This window comes from Leiobunum rupestre, chromosome 7 (genome assembly GCF_980474605.1).
Source record: "Leiobunum rupestre chromosome 7, qqLeiRupe1.1.hap1, whole genome shotgun sequence".
Lineage (NCBI taxonomy): Eukaryota > Metazoa > Arthropoda > Arachnida > Opiliones > Sclerosomatidae > Leiobunum > Leiobunum rupestre.
In genome coordinates this window covers 18,292,172-18,311,643 of record NC_143390.1, presented here as the reverse complement: position 1 = coordinate 18,311,643, position 19,472 = coordinate 18,292,172, and the positions used below count along the sequence as shown (strand labels likewise).

Here is a 19,472-nt window from a genome sequence, read left to right as displayed (position 1 = left end):
CGAGAAAGGATCTTAGGTAGTAAATCATACTGGCAGGCTTTTAAGGTAAACGCCCCTTTTCTCAGTGACCTAAATGCGTTCTTGGCAAAATGGGGAATTTAGAATTAGGGTTATTAAAGTTTAGTCGGAACCGGATTAAAAAAAACACTAGTCTAATTATAAATATGAACAGCCTATAAGCATCGAAAAAAGGATTAGGGTCGTTAAAACACCAGTCAAATTAATAAATAGCTCATTAGCCTTAAGATTACTTTACAATTATTTTATAGTGTAAGGTTTACAACCAATTAAGATAATTACGCAAATTCAAGCGTAAAATTAACTTTATAAAAGTCCACCAGGGATATTCAACACAAAATTTCGACTCAAAAAAATAACCACTTAACATGAATTTCGTTCTTTTAGCTTTAAAGAGTTTATAATTGATGATGAATCGAGTAGCGAAAACTGCAGTCTTTTTTAACTTTTATAAAGCACTTGACTTCAACATGTGGAGGGGCGAAGCGGTTAGCATTCTCGCCTTCAAGCAAGAGGAGCTGGATTCGATCTCATCTTGTGGCACTGGGTGAAAACTCAGAACTCCTTCCGCGTTGAGTTTGTAAGCTCTCTCCTTGTTTGTTACAGGGTTTTTCTCCCGAGCTTTTCGGTTTCCCTTTTCAATAAAAACTGGCCGAGGTTAACAGTAATATTAAAATTATTTCCAGCTCACAAGCAGATCACAATTATTTCGAAAAATTCACGATCAACACGGAACGGTTTTTGATAATATCGCTCTATCATATCCTCTCAGAATTTGCAATGATTAATGCAGGCTCATATTATCTCTTGCTCAGTATTCTTTCTCGTTAGCTCATTTTTGAGTAGATTTCACCTATAGAGCTCTCTCTGGCGCTCAGTTTTCACTCTGCTGTTTGATCAGCTCAAACTGAGTTACAATGGAGGTGCTTATCACATTCACTAATCCCATCAACCCGTAAAACCCGATCTCAGCTATATTGCGTGTGTTATATTGCAAATATGAACTTATCAGTAGCTGATCCCGAAATGTTTAAAGGTAGGGAATTAGGTGCTCTATATGCATTATCGAGAAACATTGTATTGTAAAATGCAACCACAATGCTATCAATTTAACCCCACTTCAAAACTACTAGCCTACTCATAAATCCACCACTGTAATTAATTTTATAATTTTTATCAAGATCTATAGTAAAAGAAGTGTTAAAAGTAAAAAAGGAAATTGTCCAAAATAGCAAGCTCATCTTTTTATTTTGTACAATATTTCACTGAAAGAGACTCGCTTTCAAAAGAAAAGAAATGTCAGACTCCAAACGGTCAAGCCCCCTCCAAAATGGCTGGAGTTTGCCCGACATCGATTACGATTTAAAATATTTAAAGGGGAACGGTCAAGCTTTAACCAGTTAGATAGCCCTATAGCCCATTATTAAAAACTAAAATTTATGGCGAAAAAAGCATCAAAAAATATTGAGTGGTTAATTTTTAATAAAATAAAAAAATTTCGGGAAATCGAAAAGCGCGCGTCCGCCGCGACACCTGGTGAGAAGTCGGTGAGACGGAAAAAACACGTAAAAAAATTTGTTTTGCACGCGCGGCGCGTTCCAGTTATCATAGACTTAAGCCTAAATTGCGCGATTTAAAAAGTTAGGATAGTTCGCAAATCGCTCATACGGGGTTAGAGGCGCTGGCGGCAGCCCCTAAGATGGCGGCGAAAATTCAAACCCAAACCCCTGGCGTTATTTTTCGTTTTAACTTTTTGGGCCAAAAGCTATTTTTTCAAGATAAAAAAAGGTACGTGTTGTATATTGAACGTCTTGTTAATCTTTTGATACGGAAATAAGGCCATATTTGGAAAAGCTTGGCCGTTCCCCTTTAAGTATCTTCCAAAATGTCTGCCAAAAGGTAAGTTGTTTTAACTTTCAGGCGACTAAGAGGATCGAAATGAGGGACAAAAATAAAATAAAGTGAAAGTAACGATAGCCTGCCTCCTGAATCCACCCGCCTTCTGCCTATTCCACCGCAATGTCTGTCAATGTGTTTTTGGTCGGGAGTTGTCAGCCTAAAAATTATAATAAGCTAATGCGTAAGTAATTAACATCAAAGGGAGAGAGACAAGTATACTGTAGACTTACTTAAATGTTTACCAAAAGGAAGAATAGACCCTAACTAGCTCACGGATAACCCTCGTATAGTCGGATAGAAATTTGGTCGAGAATACGGGGTAATGTAGTCAGTCGGAACAAAGTTAATAATTGCTCCGCCTTCGCTAGTTCTACAAAGCGAACCTTGACCCAACTATACATGGTAAAATCTAAAACAAAAGCCGATTAAATCCACAGCCGATAACTAATATAATTTACGCCGTAGTTCACACTGTCCTACACTATATAGACAGCTTCCATCTGTCTTCAGCTTCTCCGCCGTGATAGGATAGGTCGCGCCATGCCTTTGAGAGATAGCCGCCATCTTAAACAAATTTCTGGCGAAACCTACTTATCTGACTTGAAATGTTTACGGCGTTGCTCATAAATTGACTATAATGAAAGTTTTAAAGAGTTTGAAAGAGCCCTAACTATATACAATTTCAAAGCGAGCTTTAATTTTCAATTTTATACCGGGGGGGGGGGCATTTTATACGGAGGGGGGGCAATGTTTTCGCGATCCTATTTAACGGGGAGAGAGACGATTGGACAAGTATTGTAATAGCCTCGTCTGACGAATACGGGCAAACTAAATTACCCGCAAATTATTTCAGCCGTTAATTTTCAATTTAAAACGTTTTAAATTCATTGATTGGAACTATAGATGCCGCGAACGGAAACGAGAAGTTTGTGTGCATTTTGTTCCTCTTCTAAACTATAACTCGCGTGCAATGATAGCGAGTATATATATGGGTGAACGGAGATTATGTGGGCAGTACCATAAGTAACGTAATAACATTAAGTATGACACTTCTTATTTTTTAATGTTAATTTCCTGACCGAATCTTTTTCGACACTGTCATTCTCGAATTTCTCGCCAAGCTCCGACTGGGACTTGCGCTTGAACTGAGTAGCGCGTTATCGTCCTTGCTAGTAGTATAGTCCTTCTTAGGCGTATTTAAACACTAGGGGGATCTGTACGGAGAACTAAACCTAGATTGAGCAATAGCTCTGAAAATCAGTTCGGTGATAATTTTTCCTAATTGGCATACTTATTGTTATTATGTTACTTAGGGTAGTACCTTGTTCACCTCGTGATTCGCTCGAAGAACAGCCACGCCCATCCACCTTCCCTAGTGCAATCCCCCCCCCCCTTACAGGTGGTAAGGGGGGAAGACATTCCGGTAGGGCTGCAGACTCTCTCTCACATTGTCAGTGTAGGCGGAGAATATCTTCGTGAAATCATGAACACGGAGATTATAATTGCGAGTTTCATATTCTCCGTGAACACGAATACATTCTTGGTGATAGTAATAACCGACATAAGAAACCCATTAATTTTTCTACAACGGATTGATAAAACAAACAGTCGCTCAATTTCTTATAAATTACTTCGGAGAGATTATTTCGAGACAAAACGTTTCGTTTGTTTTTCTTTCATTCTTCACTCGGAAGGTTTCCTAAAACTGTTATTCTTCGTCGTCAATGAAAAAATGATTGATGTCTGCGTAGCGTACTGCCCCCCAAAACCGATTATTTCGTCTAAAAAGGAGGGAAAGGGCTATTAAAGCAACTGGCCTCGAAAAATATAACAGATCAATAATGTTATGATTCCGCGGGATATCATCATTTCGCTATAAAGAACTAGCAGAGGCGAAAATTGTATTTTCATAAATGTTTAAGATTTCTTTATAAAATAACTAATTGGTTAATTCAAAATCAGAGATAACAATGTCCGGGAATTGATATCGTAATTTACAATACACAAATAAAAACGATTCTATCAAAGCGCAAAAGCTATCTACAAAGAAGCAAATATGGAAGAAAACGTCTTTTGCTTTGCAAAACGCGTTTTTTCAAGTTGACGACTTTTTAACAAAATAACTAATGGGTTTGAGAACTCATACCGTACTTTTATACGAAGAATCATAACGACTCTATTAAAGGCCAAACGGCGGACGCGAAGAATTTAAAACGCAGAGAACGTCTTTTCGGAATGGCGTTGATTAACGAAGGAGCCTTCCGTCGCTTATTATATTGATATCGAAACCTGTCGGCAAATTCCAACCCTTGTCCCGTACATCTCTTCTTGGACCAATAAACAAAACACCACGCCATTGATGTCTCGGTTGAATGGACAGGTGTAAAATCGTTATTTTCCCCCACACAGGGAGGTGGGCAGGATTTGAAAGGCGACGAAATCTTGAAGAGGGGGAGGCGACGTACCATCGATTAATTTCGGTGATAATGCGCTTGGAAACAAACTCTTCTAACATGATTGGAAATGTATCGCGTTTCCTACACTGTCCCTATATAAATAGAGTTGGTTAAACTGTATTTAGAGAATTTTAGACCAATGGGGCGTAGCGTGATCCAACGTTACCGGTGAGTTTCAAATATCTTAATTTACGGGTCAGAAACTCTTTAGTAAGTTTCATACGTTGCAATTTGGGCTTAAACGCGAATTAAAAATTAACTTGGCCTTGGTTCGAGGGGGCTGACCACTTCCTTAAATTCTGTACAACGACTACAGCGATTACAGCCTTTGGTAGTACAAAGTCTGTAATTGAATACGTAATCACTTTAGTACAGTCAAAGCTACAGGCTTGTACACCGATTACAGATAGTGGTCAGCCCTTCGCTTTGGTTATGATCAAATTATCGCCTTTTGCTGGTATCACTCTAAAATATTTTTACTCTCTTAAAACTAATAATATTCAGGTAGGCTAATACCCAAGGCACCACCTTAGGCCTAAGTCATCAAGCGACTTTTAAAGCCATTAATTCAGGTGGCCGGGTTACAATGCGTAGGAGGGTGGTGGCAAGCCCTTCATGCCACACGAGCCAAAATCTCCCTACACTAACTATTACCGTTAACCTCAACAAGTTAAAACTATTGGAAAAGTCCTTCGGAAATGCCCGTAATAGACAGAAAACTTTGAAGATCCGTAATCAACTTTTACTTTGCATTGTTTGTAACGTAGCAGTCGGGTTCGCACTGGGCGTTTTCAGTTGAGAGACCATCGCCGACATCTCACCAGCCTGTTCAGTCTATTCTGCACGAGTGGTTTCGCTTTTCAAGTATGGATGCTATTGCAATTTTACTTTCAATACCCCACCCGAATGGAAGTGGACAACAAATTGGACAAGACTATGTCCGGACCTGCCTTGAGTACGTGCAACTATAACGAGTAAGGGAATACGTGATAGACCGATTCGCAAATTGACATTTAGAGGGAAGACATTAGAGGTTCGATTTTAATGCTCTTAGTGAAACTAGATGGCGCCTATTTAAACAATTTTCGTGAAGGGAATAAATACCGATCTATTATTAAAAAAAATGTAGCACTATTTTAAAGGTAGTATGAACTTTCATGACACCAGGTTTAACACGACCTGGATAACCTCGAAAAGTCAGAGAATTTGAAAATGTTTCCATAAGGTCAGGGAAAAGTCAGGGAATTTTAAAATGATCCTAAAAAATAAATTTTTGAAAGAAAATATTTTTCAAGCGATGTTTTATGTAAAAACTGTAAATGAAAGTACAGCTCACAAAACATATCTCATTTAATTTTGTTCAATCAAAGGTATTAACACATACCTTTGATTTATCATTTAAATATTAGAGCGAAGAGTTGGCCATCAAAATCGTTGATTCTTTAAGACTTGACTAACAAATGCGTTTGTGTGGCCAACCAGTTGTCGAAATGTTTTCTCAATTCAAACGTTTCCGACCAGTGTTGGTCAACAATGTTTAGCGTAAATGATGATTATTGTGAATAGATCTTCAGACTGTTGGCGCCATCTAGTAATAATAATAGAAGTTTATTGGACAGTAAATACAAAGTGTGTACATTTATTGGACACTTGTGTCTTGTGCAGTAATGAAATAAAATAAAAAATATTAAAGTTTAATATTGCCCGAAAATTTGCAAAAGAGCTCCACTTAAAAATTAAGAGAAACAATCAAATTTGAAAGTACTGCATTTAGATTTTACATAAACAAGTAATTTAAGGAATGGCATTTAAATTTCAGAATAATTAAATTTAAATTTTGGAATAATTACATTTCAACATGTAAAAAACCTAGAACAATTTAATTTGACTTTCAAAAACCACTGTGTTCAAAATGTTTTATAATTGACAAACACGCTTTCGATTGGCCACTTCGAGTATTACCCCTGTGAAAAGATCTTCTCCCTTGTTCAAATTTGTATCGGTCTTCCGAGTCCATCAGCCTATCCCATCGTCAATTCCGGTCCCTCAAATTATAATTTATTGTAGCATCCGGAAAAGCGCTTTATGCTCCAAAAGAAAGGATTTATGCGATAAGTTCAAAGGGTTGGTAAGTATAATCTAGACAACTCCTATACCTTCCATTTCTAAGATGTTTCCCAAATCAGTTTATGTGGGATGCCATCAGGCCCTTCGTGATGAGCTCGACCTACGAAGACATAATTCAATCAGGACACCAATTCTCCAAGTTAGTGGCTTATTGTCGCCCGGAAAAAGCTTGCAAAAGGTACGTGCTTTAATTACGATGAAGAGTGATAAGACTTCAATTGTTTTGTCTTCATCACAGAGACGTGGAGCCCTTTTTAAGCTTTCAGTTTGGCAATTGTTATTCAGTGGGCGGGAACGCAACGGGAAAACTACAACATCCCATCAGAGTATTCGAATACAACAGTAAGAAATGTAGGGCTGTGCGAGTATTCGAACATCATCGATTACTCGGCATTTTTTGAGGTCGAGTACTCAAACTCGACCTCGAATAAGTAATTGGAAAATACTCGTCGATTATCGAGTACCAAAAAATTGCATATTCGGGTACTCGATTACTCGAATAAGCTGCACTAACAAGGAGACGACCCGAGGTGTAACACACCGATTTGGTTCAAACTCGGGGGTTTGGTAGACCTTCATGTAACTTTATAAACCCCAAAGGGAAATGTCTCCATAGACAACCGTTTTGCCATGGCAACCAAAAATGTTTTTGACAACACAAAATGGAAATTTTCCTATTGAATATAACATGGGAATCTGACCAAATGTAAGAGTACCCCTGTAAAGATTTTAATCAACTTCGAACTTTTTAATTATTTTCTTATTTATATTTTCTATTTTTAGCATTTTCAAAAATTAAAATTTTTAACAGGGGGTAGGTACCCTTAATATTGGTCAGATTCCCATGTTATTTTCTATGGGAAAATTTCCATTTTGTGTTGTCAAAAACATTTTTGGTTGCCATGGCAAAACGGTTGCCTATGGAGACATTTCCCTTTAGGGTGTTTCAAGTTACATGAACCCACGAGTTTGAACCAAATCAGTGTGTTACACCTCGGGTCGTCTCCTTGTAAGTTCAAAGAGGGGTTTTTGCAACTGTTTGAGGTGGCAATAATAAACGGTACCTACAAGACGTACAAACAACAAATGCTTTGAATCAGGCCCGGTGTTACGGTGTGCGGAGCCCTAGGCACTGCAGCAAGAGATGAGTTAGGAGCCCAAAAAATCTTGACACTGAAAGCGTGGTCCCAGGAAAGCACCGTGATTCGTGGGGCCCTAGGCAGTTGCCGGCCCTGGTTTGAATGACCTTTAGGATCACGGTTTTTCATACATAGTGCGGTTTTTCTCCAAACAATATTATTAAGTTTTGGTTTTGGTTTGGAGTGTCACTTTGATGTCTCTTAACGAGTTCGGATGTCGGCCGGCGTTAGGGCTCTTAACTTACGAGTTAGTGAGCAATATACCGGCAGACGGTACATTAATAATTTAAAATAATGTATATTGTATTGTTATTTTACTATTAATTACTATAATTAGGTTAGTAGCCTAATATACTAGTCTTTTATATCCCACTAGTTACTATAAGGTTACTAAAGTTGTAAAAACTGTGATTCATTTAAATTAAAGGAATATTTTTCAGCCTTGAAAGTAAGTTTATACTCATTTTAAATTTACTTTCCTAATCTCTTGAATAAAACCAGCTCCTAATCAAGTACTCGATAACACGACTCGTTAATAATATTACTCGAGGTTTTTCTGAATTACTTGACTCGAATAAGAGAAATTTCCCCTTAGTTACTCGACTCGACTGCAGTGGCGTACCTAGGGTGGGGCGGAGGGGGCGGTCCGCCCCGTGCGGAATTTTCTAGGGGGCGGCATTTTTCATTCAAGAAAAAACATTAGTGTTTTTAGTAATGGCGTTTAGACGGTTTAGTCTTTTCTCGTATTGAGACCGTTGTTACTAGCTTTTTGTTCATTTGGACAAAATGAATGCGAATTCTTAGTATTTTGCTACTTTTGCTGTAATTCAGGACACATGAACATTTTGGAAATTGGAAGGGTCGACCAATTCGTGATCCGCCCCAGGCGTCAAAGGGTCTAGGTACGCCACTGCTCGACTGCAATATTACTCGACTCGAATAATCGATTAAAAAAAAATTTGTACTCGATACCCGACTCGATTGCCTAAAACCACTACTCGCACAGCCCTATAGAAATGTCCTTGACCTTAACCATTCATTTAGTCTAAAGTGTAAGTTCCCATTTAGAGCTTTTCGAAGCGCACCTCAGCCTGGAACCATTAGAGTATTTAACACCACTACGTAACCCCGAAGCCCGAGTAGTCATACATGACCCCTACGACCTTCCTCGAATGTACTACGATAGCATTAACGTGGAACAAGGATACAAGTACTTGGTGCAAGTAACGAAGGTAAAGATATATCCAGGCTTAACTCGGATCTGTTGCCTACGTTATTTTAAGGGCCCGTGCACGTCTCCCGACATTTTAAACCACGCGACGACTTTTTCTTTGCTCCTGATTCACGAAAGATGGCTCTTTGATCTGGACCTATTATAAGAGGATTTCATGAAGTTCGCTAAGAACTTATTCAAAATGAGCGTTTTAATTAATGAATTATGTCTTCGCCTATCTTTAAACTTCATTAAAGAAGTTAAAAAATCTTGAATTAAATCCCAAATATTGTTATAATGTAACAGTTTGCAACGATATTTTTTTCTGTCTTGACTATTGAAAAATTGCCGTTGCCTAGGCAACAGGTCCAGATACGAGAAAACCTAGTGGCCAGAATTGACCAACTAAAGTGCCAAAAATAAATTGAAGAAATTTCGAGTGCACAGGCCTTTATAACAAAGACTAGACAGGCGTCTCCATACAACAAACCTGTTAACACGGGAGAGGCCTTTGACCAGCCGTTAGAGGCGCCACTATAGTAGCACTCTGAAGCGCGTTGAAAATATTTACCAGCGTCTGCTATCGTACGCAAGTTGAGCCATTGAACACGTCAGTCTATTTAGCGAAGCGTATATAAAGTCTTTGCTTTATAATAACGTACGCAACGTTCGGATAAGATAGGTTTCTGATACGAGGATGTTACAGAGTACGACGAAGCTGTTACCCGAACCCTTTCCGACCAAATGCTTCAACTACAAGAAGGAATACGCCAAAAGAAGATTCAGTGGACCCTTATCCAGATCGGTCAAGTCGAATCCAAAATATATCATAATTCCAAGAATACGTAAAAATATTTTTTATTCCGTATTCCAGATTTGCTTCCACGAATGTTACCGCAACTTATCCGTGACGGAGTTCGGTTGCGTGAGGATAATAAACTCTACATATCCGATCACGAAGAACGACTTCTACCGAAAATGCCCGGAGTCAATGACGAACCGAAGAAGTTCCGGTTAGAAGACAGACGCGAATAAGATTTTCAACTTACCTTTGAAATGATATAGGTTTATAATTATAGAAGATGCCGTGATTTGTGACGATCATTGCGCGATGGAGTGCGAGTATGTTGAAGTTTACAGTAATATCTCAATGTGTTTATTATTTACTTCTGCTTATAGTATTACCTATTAACGTAACTTACGCAACAATGTAATAATAAAATTAAAACTCATCAGTTCCCCGTTTAAGCGTGATGTCATAAGTCTTTAATCATAAACCATATAAGTGTGTCAGTTTCGTATCTTCCACCAGTAAAATTTTCAGTGTGGTACCATTTCCAGATTTACCGCACATGTTTGGTGGGCGTTAGACTAACAAGGAGACGACCCGAGGTGATAATCACCGATTTTGTTCAAATTCGGGTATAGTGTACACCACCATGTACATTCAAAAACCTGCAAGGGAAAATTTGCGACGGGCTTTCGTTTTGCCATGGCAACCGAAAACGTTTTTGACAACATGATTTGGAATTATTTCCATTGAAATAATGGGAATCTGAAAGATTTTAATTGACCAAATTGCATTTAAACTTGATTAAATTAAATTTTTAAATTCAATTATAATTGTTTTTGAAGTTTTCAAATTTTTTCATTTTTTAAAAGGTTTCACAGGGGGGATCCTTAAAATCCTTCAGATTCCCATGTTATTTTCAATGGAAAAATCCCAAATCATGTTGTCAAAAACGTTTTCGGTTGCCATGGCAAAACGAAAGCCCGTCGCAACTTTTCCCTTGTATGTTTTTTAAGGTACATGGAGGTGTACACTATACCCGAGTGTGAACAAAATCGGTGATTATCACCTCGGGTCGTCTCCTTGTAAGTTATTGGACCTAATACACGCTCTTTGCCTCATCGCGTGAACGGATACACCTGATAATTCTGTTTTTAAATAGGGTATTTTCATCGCTATAGATGGTTAAATTTTTTAATATGACGTCAATCGACACAAAACAACCATTAATTATTTCGACTAACTGGCACACTTATGGATTATTATTATACACTTATGGTAATATTAACTCAACACCCCTCCCCTCCTAGGTTTTCAACCTTCAATATTCAAATGATGAAAACCGAGCTTTCGTATCTTACGGAATTGGCGGTACGTGATTCATCCGTATCACTGAAAATGTACGTAAATATCAAACAATGACAAACTTTGATGCCATTTTAGCAATGGAACGTAACTAGACAACAAGCCAAAAGAGATGGGTATGTTTTTGTTAACTAGCGTTTTTAATTTTCTGTTGTCATCATCATGGTAATGCTGGAACTAGGGAAAACGGATTTCAAGTAATATGTCTGTTCGTGTCCATGGTGATAATATTTTTAGGTCCAGAAAATAGCCTAATCCGCTAGGTGGCGTGCAGAGCAAATGTTTTTTTGGCGGGTTGAGGTACATCATTTAGTGAAGGTAGTTAATTACTTAATTCTTGACCAAACCAGGATATTTTCATTGAGAGGTCACGGAACTCACGGTTTTAGCTCAACACGGTCGACAGTTTTAGGCGGGGGGGGGAAACTCACTGCAGTTATAGGAAATCTTTAATATAAACCCAAACTATACAGGGTTTTATGGATAAGAGTACCGAAACTTTTATATTGTATTCTATGGGTCTCTACGAGTTTAAAATGTCAAATGAACCAGGATCCGAAAAAGCCCCGTTTCAGAGTTACGAGCTCTCAAAAATCAGCCTAAAAAACATCGAAATCAACGCAAATGTCAAATCTTTATTCTTCCTTGACCTTAATTGTTTTCAGAAATTTATCGGTTGTTTGTTAGCGATAAAGTGATAAACAGATTGTTGAATATCAAAAGATCATTAAGAGTCGTTCAGAAGTATGCACTGCCAGATTTTGAACTTACTAAATTTAAGCTGGAAAGATTGACTAATATTTAATTAAATCTTTCAAGTTAATGATAATACCAGCTAAACCCTAATAGTGAGTAATACGCAAAAACCAAGGACACATAATGAAATTGTTATCCATTTTAATAAATACAAAAAAATATTTACAACAACAATACACAAACGACAACGTCGTAAAAATGATTGACAAACGTTTTCAAAGATTACCGATGTATTAAGAATAGTCAATCAATTATGCGCTGCCGTAAGTGGTCGACGTCTTGGACTTCGGTTTCGTAAACCAAGTCTTTGAGATGTCCGCAAAGATTAAAATAGCATGGGTTCAAATCGGAAGATCGTGCAGGCCATGGAATTGGCGGTGATTTCGATGTTTTTTAGACCGATTTTTGAAAGCTCGTAGCTCTGAAACGGGGTTGTTTAGGACCATGGTTCATTTGAAATTTTAAATTCGTAGGGACCCATATAATACAATGTAAAAGTTTCGGTACTCTTATCCGTAACACCCTATACACCATACAAAAAATATATAAAAATATTTATGGTACCAATTGTATTATTTTTTGTTCTTAATTATTTTAATAATATCGTAATATTTAAACATAAATTACAGGTGTTTTTTTTCAAAATTAGAAAGATTATATTGTGGTATTTGGAAGCAAAGGCCTTCACACCGGTATTGAGATCATTAAAGTTAACGAATGTATATCAAAATGTTAAGATTCAATAGATGGCGTACCTAAAAATCGTATCACTTTCACTAGCGGTCTTTAAATGGTGCGTGGACGAACAACTGAAGGACACACTAACGTTCCGTAGCAGCTCACATGGGGTTAGTTCGCGATTTTTTCACAAAGGCGCGTTGGCCCTGACTTCAGACGCGGGAATGTCCACGTGTCTCCGTTTTCGAGCATTTTGAATTTTAGTAGCGGTTTTCTCTTTTCAATTTCCCTCAAGCGGCATTTTTAGTTCTAAATTATTTATTTCATATCGAAAATGTATGGCGACCCTGTTAATAAGTCGCTGGAAAACAGGCATGTTAAAATAGCGTCTGCTTCACCATGTTACAAACATTGAGTTGGGAATATTAATATAGAGATCCAATCAAATCTGCTCCCCGCGAAACAAGTTTTTGAAAAATACGAATGTGCCGTCTGCTCTAAAATGACGAGCAAACGTTATCATATGACCCGTGGCGCCATCCATTATTTTGAAGAAAAAAAATCTTTTTGCTTGAAAACGCGTCTTATTTGAACGAACCATTGAGAGATAGACGGCGCCACGGGTAGAATGATAACGTTTTCTCGTCATTTGGGACGCCGATGGGAGCAGACGACAGTATTCTTATTTTTAAAAACCTGTTTCGCGAAATACTGAAATCCGACGTTTTGATTGGACCTCTAGATTAATATTCCCAACTCAATGGTTACAAACGCCCATTCCACACTTTCGTTATTGAGGTAAAGCTCACGTGACTTGCCCCTTAAAACGAGCTTGGACACGTGACATCGTTTCCACCTTTAGCGCGCGAAGAAAAAATGCGCGGATACACGAGTTATACTTTGCCGGTAGAGTCCTTCAGTAGTTCGTCCATAGATGGTGCAACGCGACACTGTGATATTTCCCTTAATATTATCAACATAAGTAACATAATAACTATAAGTATGACAATTAACGATATTTACAACCAAACTGATTTTCATAGTTATTGCGTAATCAAGATGTTTTCTCAGCACAGAGCCCTCTAGTGTCTAAAATACGCGAATCTTCCGCTAAGCCGAAATATCTGGTTTCCGATAGATAAGCGGAATATTAGGCTAAAATGATAAAAATTAAAAAAGTTTTTCTCGGTGCCACGAGCTCATGTTTTTTATATCACGCGTGATTCGCACGCGGGCTTCAAAACAAAGCCAAAGCCCCTGCGACTCTAGAACGTGCTCTCCGATATGAGGCTTAAATTTTATCAAAAAGTAGTCATCCAAAACGGTATGTCTAGAGTCCAAGTCACAAATTGAAGAGAGTATCAGTGCCGAAAAAAGGTTCGGTTAGAAAATTAGCATTAAAGCAATAGGAAGTGTCATACTTATTCTTATTATGTTACTTATGTTATCAAGAATTTTATTTATTAAGTTAATTAAATTTTACAGACGAATCCAGTCTTACATCGAAGTTTCTTTTCAAACGTTTAATCTCAGAGTAAACACCGTCAAACCGCAATTTCAAGTAACTTTTGAGTGATTTCGCCTCGTAAAGTATTTGACCTCATTTGCATATTTCTTGGCAGGGAATCGAACTAGTGGGCTACCTCGGAGGATATTTGGGCATGTGGTTGGGCGTTTCGTTAATTTCGGTTCCGAAGTACATTATGAACGCTTATTCATACTTGAGTAAAGCGACTATCGAAAAATCATGGAATCAAGCACACCCGAGGCAAATAATGGTGAAGACGCGAACGACCTCAAACGGCGTAAATAGGAAACTCAAGACGTTTGTGATATAATGACGCCGTAAAAAATAAAATTATATATTTAAAAATCATACAAAATACATTAATTAGTTTTCAAAAAACAAAATCTAGTATCGTAATTAGGCTGTAGCATAAGTAACACAAAAACTATAAGTATGCCAATTAGGAAAAATTATAACCGAACTGATTTTCAGAGTTATGGGGTAATCTAGGTTCAGTTCTCAGCCCCCTAGTGTAATATACTACTACTAAGGACGATAACACACTACTCAGCTCGAGTGCAAATAGTGAGGTTGCCGAGAATGTCAGTTTCGAAAAAAGGTTCGGTCAGGAAATGAGCGTAAGAACAGTAGGAAGTGTCACACTTAAGGTTATTACGTTACTTATGGCTGTAATAAGTTAATCGTTTTTCGCGTACGATAGTCCCTTAGACGCAGACGCTCCCCAAAAGTCCCCCCTCATGCAGCGCTGTAGCACTTCTCCCTTCACCGTAAAACTGGAGATAAAAATATTAACAACTGTAATAAGGGCCACTAAACCCATGCTAATGTGGTTCATGATATCAGTTCTTTTTTTATCCTCCGGAATCTTGATGGTGACGCAACCGGCCATAAAGAGCGTAAATCCGGCTGCGATCTTAAAATAATAACAGGGCTTGATTTCTCAGATTATCTGTGGGCCACTAACGTTACTCAATACGTTACCTGCAGGACCATAGAACACACAATCAGTCCCAACACTAACTCGTAGTACTTGTGATATTCGCCAATTTCTAAAATGGCTTTCAGCTGTTCGCAGTTCGTGGTAAACAACGCTATGTCCAGGAAGCCACCCGCGATGATCATCCTGCGACTAAATATGCTTTCTCCGACGAAAGAAAGAGTGCCATCGTCCTTTTGGGCGTCGTGCTCCTCGTCCTCCACGCTGTCCTTGTCCTTGGAAGTAAATAAAATGAAATTATCGCGCCATAGTTATAAGGACCGTTGTAAGATACGAGCTTACTTCTCTTATTGTGACCATGGAAGGCCTCCGGGACCCCTTTGTAGACCGTACTTCTCTGTCCGTTTCATCGTCTTCGTTGATCGTGGGCATATCATGTTTGGAAACAATAGCGTATCCGTCCACATCGACGTCGTTCGTACGCAATGGCTCCGCGACATCTATAAAGGCTAGAGCCATCAGATTATTTTTAATACGAATGTCAACGTACTTAAGTAAACTTACTTGTTTCTTTTTCAGTCCTGTCTCGGTAATTGTCCTTCAGTTCGTCCGTCGTATCGGCTGCCAAATTAACCATACCTCGAGGGTCATTTTCGGGGGTGTAGATAGAAGGATAATGAAGGTTCCCAGCCTTTAAATCGACGTGGTTTGGCTGTTGGTTCATGTTAAATTTTAAACTATTGTCGGCGATTTGACAAAGGAGTCAATTCTTTCAACTGACAATCTAAGTACAAAACATTTACACCGAGAAAGACGTTTCTATGGCTCAAAAAATACCTGGGATGTGATAAATTCAACGCTGCTTTGATAATAAATTATATGGGAATGCACGGTATTGTTTAATCTTATCCAACAGATGACGAAATAAATAATCAAGAACCAGTATATTTTTGCTAGATTATTAGTTTGTATTATTGTATATTATCAAATGTAAAAGGGCGCGGATTGAGTCATGTCCGATAATGAAATATTGAGAATGTCAAATGCATAAATTAATTAGTTCAATAAAATTATCAACAAAGAAAGTTTTTATTGCTTCCATGATTTTGTTTGGTTATGATTAGATTCAGTGACATTCGTTTCCGGCGGGCAGCCGTTCCGATTCAAATCTGTTTTTTTGAATCTGACTAAAATGAACAAAATGTACTTGGGTACTGATACCAACGATACTCCGAGAAAGATACCCAGATACCCTCCGAGGTAACCGAATACTTCGATACCCTGTTATTCAATAAATATAGAGAAGTATGATATTTCGTAACTCGCCACTGAATCTATAATGTGGACAAATACCTGAAGTTGCGGTAAAACGGTGTTGATAACGTGTGAAAAGGTTTTGAATTCGACTACCACGAAAGATTGTATTCTTCTGTAACATAAAATTAATTATTTAATTGTAATTTAAGGCTTTCTATTTGTAGAAAATGCGTTAGGATTGTAAATACCCTTGGCGTTTGGCCACATCTCTGGTTATATTCCACTCCTAAGCGAATGAGTTTTGTGTTCAGGATTATTCACACAAGCCCAATTTTTTTTTGCTAAATGTTCTTAACCAATACCACAACGACTTGGTCACGACTAACGAGGAGGCTACCCGAGGTGATAATGGCTTTAAATGTCGCTTGATGACTTAAGCCTAAGGTGGTGCCTTGGGTATTAGCCTAGCTGATTATTATTAAAAAAAACTTATGGTTGCACGTACATATTTTTTTATTTTATTTTACTTTTTTTTTCATGGTGTGCCCCACCCCTGAACCAAAATCCTGGCTACGCCACTGGTTTAGTTGACCAAGTTTTGAAGAACTGTAGGTTTTATGAGTAAGGCTTAGAGCAAAATATATAACTCTAATAATTTTCATACACATACTTTTCGTTTGAACATAACTAAATGAACAGATTAATTAACTAATTTCCTTAGCCGTTTAACATGAGAAATTTCGTGAACTTTTCTTGTGAAAGAACTCGATCGAAAACAGTATTGGTTAACAAATTTGGAAAATAGTTTTAATATAAATCTGCTCACCGATAACTCAGTTAGATATGATAATTGAGCCTTCAGAACCTGGTATTCGAATGAAGTAGCGCTGCAATAAAGTGTTTTGTCAGAAGATACATATAATAGTTTTCAAAGAGGCGCGCGTGGAAAACTGACAGCGATATTCGTAGCAGCTATCGCCATCTTTTGTCAAATACTGAAAACGAAGTCGACGCGCTAATTTCAAATTTACAAATGGAAGGACAAGAAAAAGTATACTAACGTGCATTCCAGTTTGCATTTCTTTTCGCATTCTCCTTGGAAATTGTCTTAAACGGAAACAGTTAACATTGAATTAATTAATTAATAAAACTAATAAATCAAAAATACCCATTTTCTTTGGAACTTCCTCGGGACATTTAACGTTAAAATCTTCTTCATTAAATAGAAATTTCGATCTAATTATGTTGATGCATTTCAGTCTCGTTAGGGAGTTGTTTCGATAGCATCTATGGAGACAAACCTAGACGCGCGAATTGCACAAATTTTCATAAAGAAAAAATGTTTAATTTTGTGCGAATAAACTATTCGCGACCGAAAACTATCGCTACGCCCCCTGTGGTTTGTCATTGAAACATAGATAGCTAGCGGCTAAAGCAGACGCTATTAGTTTTTCATCATCGTTATTCGTAAATTTAATTTTATAAATAATGATACTTGCATTTTAGTATAATTTTTGCATCGTTTGCTTATATTTTGATAAGTTTATTTAAGAAAAAACTTTCTTATGACTTTTTAATTTGTCTGTAGCAGACGCTAGATCATAGGCGCAATCTCGGAGAAGCTATCGCCGTTACGCCACCTAGACCCAAATCATCTGCATAATGGCCAGCGCTCCTACCGAGAGAATCGCGAATCTTTTCCACCCAAGTACAAACCACGCGCGTATAAACGTTAGATGCAGAGGTAAAGACATAAGGCCTATCGTCGGTGGCTTATTTTGCGCACGTGTTTGATATTTGGGTGGAAATCTTTGCAATATCGGACAGCATGTAGCTACTCTAAAAGAACCAAGTGCGGAATCTAGATTCGGGTCCGTTAGTTTATTCGTCCATGGTTCAACTCGTAAAATTTTAAAACATACTGATCTAGATAGTGTGGGATTCGGATCCGAGCTCTTCTCAGCGGCTTCGAAGTAATTAAAGCATCCAGTCCTGTAAGGAGCTGGCAGTAGCTTGGTCGTTGACTAACGCGTTATAAAATACTGTTTTATTATTCGGGGAAAACGAATAAAATAGCATTTTTACCTTGGTAACCTGAATATTGTACATGTATCCCTGCTCGATGACCACACTCTGATAGGACATTAATGGAAGGTCATACATGTCGTGGACGGCCACTCTCGCTTCCAGGTTACGAATCACAGTCATGTACTCCTCCGGTTCGAAATTTATGTGTAATTCGTACAACTCTGTCCAATGGAATAAGACTTCCTTTAAACTATAAACTTACAACCTCAGGAAACAATTTGTAAAATTTTAACATAATTCTATAATTATTTTGCATAAGTATGTCAGATTACACAGATTTATAAACTTAACACGCGGAAGATAGGGGACTGACACACTTATGTGAAACATAACTATATACTCATGATATTAACTATTGAAATCGTAGGCCACGACGGGTTCTTTCAACCGGCCTGACACGTTCCCATTCAAGACGAAACAGTTGCCGAAAAAGAAGTTGAAATAAAGCCTTAAGTCTCTAAAGAATACAATAATTTAGTTTAGTGTAATCGCGTATTGTTTAGAAATCGTAAGGCGTACTTTGTGCAATTTTTCTTGGTCATACAAAAGTCAACTAGATCTTTAAACTGGTGACCCGACTGAAGAACTGTCGAGTAATTCGAACTCATTATGAAAGGCTTAACCGCGTCCCACAGATGCTAATTTAGAGAAAACCAACTTAATAAAATATCGCGTTCAAAGGAAAAGCAACAAACGTACAATTCCTTCGTATTTATTACAGAGGTCCGCTCTGAATCCACAAAGTTTGCTCTTCCTCATGCTACGCGATAAAACTGATTAAAAATCATTCAATCTAATCGAAGCTACGGAGAACATACTCGTTAAAGTTACTGACGGTTACGGCTGGACCAACCATTCGGTTATCAAACTTATTGAAGACCTCCATTCTGGTAGGGTACGTCAAATACATTTCCAACACGGACCAGACCTGCCACGTAAAAACGCAAAAGCAAAAGAGCGAGAAAACGTACTGCGCCACTCTAAACCTTTCGGAAGAACACCACCTTTTCAGTACTTTCCTTTGAACCCTGTAAGAGTCATCCGGGTCTCTAAGACGTCTCCTTCTAGTGGACGGGTAGTTCCAAGCCGTTACCACACCCGGAGGGGGAAGATTGGGTTCTATTACGGACACGGTCCTTTTCTTATCATCTCGGCTTAAACGAGCCACCATTTTGTCGTCTCATTGAAGGACAAGAACCATTTACGAACTGTGACTAGGGC

At 38.0% G+C, this 19,472-nt stretch overlaps 3 protein-coding genes and 1 long non-coding RNA gene across 5 annotated transcripts; 2 read left to right on the top strand and 2 right to left on the bottom strand.

Moving 5' to 3' along the window:
* The first annotated feature begins 5,304 nt into the window (after positions 1-5,304).
* On the top strand, positions 5,305-6,646 carry LOC149934960 (uncharacterized). The gene is made up of 3 exons (XR_016472303.1): positions 5,305-5,328; positions 6,441-6,501; positions 6,560-6,646. It is a non-coding gene; the product is annotated as an uncharacterized LOC149934960 (long non-coding RNA).
* A 50-nt stretch (positions 6,647-6,696) lies between these two features.
* On the top strand, positions 6,697-14,279 carry LOC149934959 (epithelial sodium channel subunit alpha-like). The gene is made up of 10 exons (XM_090153489.1): positions 6,697-6,842; positions 8,471-8,541; positions 8,708-8,871; positions 9,559-9,657; positions 9,727-9,865; positions 9,932-9,974; positions 10,953-11,013; positions 11,086-11,123; positions 13,927-14,002; positions 14,064-14,279. The coding sequence occupies exons 1-10, from the start codon at positions 6,697-6,699 to the stop codon at positions 14,277-14,279; spliced, it is 1,053 nt and encodes a 350-aa protein (XP_090009615.1).
* On the bottom strand, positions 11,888-15,769 carry LOC149934958 (uncharacterized). Of its 2 annotated transcripts, none has more exons than XM_090154253.1 (4): positions 15,471-15,769; positions 15,249-15,415; positions 14,951-15,181; positions 11,888-14,882 (listed from the first exon to the last, which is right to left on the bottom strand). In XM_090154253.1, exons 1-4 carry the CDS (start codon positions 15,628-15,630, stop codon positions 14,646-14,648), a joined length of 795 nt encoding a protein of 264 aa, XP_090010379.1. In that variant the 5' UTR covers positions 15,631-15,769; the 3' UTR covers positions 11,888-14,645. The 2 variants fall into 2 exon arrangements, with proteins under 2 accessions (XP_090010379.1, XP_090010380.1); XM_090154254.1 differs by having other exon boundaries at positions 15,249-15,406; positions 15,471-15,768.
* Positions 15,770-15,995: 226 nt separating this feature from the next.
* LOC149934957 (uncharacterized) lies at positions 15,996-19,443 on the bottom strand. The gene is made up of 12 exons (XM_090153487.1): positions 19,070-19,443; positions 18,951-19,011; positions 18,771-18,889; positions 18,605-18,708; positions 18,249-18,412; positions 18,086-18,187; positions 17,332-17,464; positions 17,225-17,270; positions 16,990-17,050; positions 16,412-16,449; positions 16,260-16,335; positions 15,996-16,187 (listed from the first exon to the last, which is right to left on the bottom strand). The coding sequence occupies exons 1-12, from the start codon at positions 19,420-19,422 to the stop codon at positions 15,996-15,998; spliced, it is 1,449 nt and encodes a 482-aa protein (XP_090009613.1). The 5' UTR covers positions 19,423-19,443.
* Between the last annotated feature and the right edge of the window lie 29 nt (positions 19,444-19,472).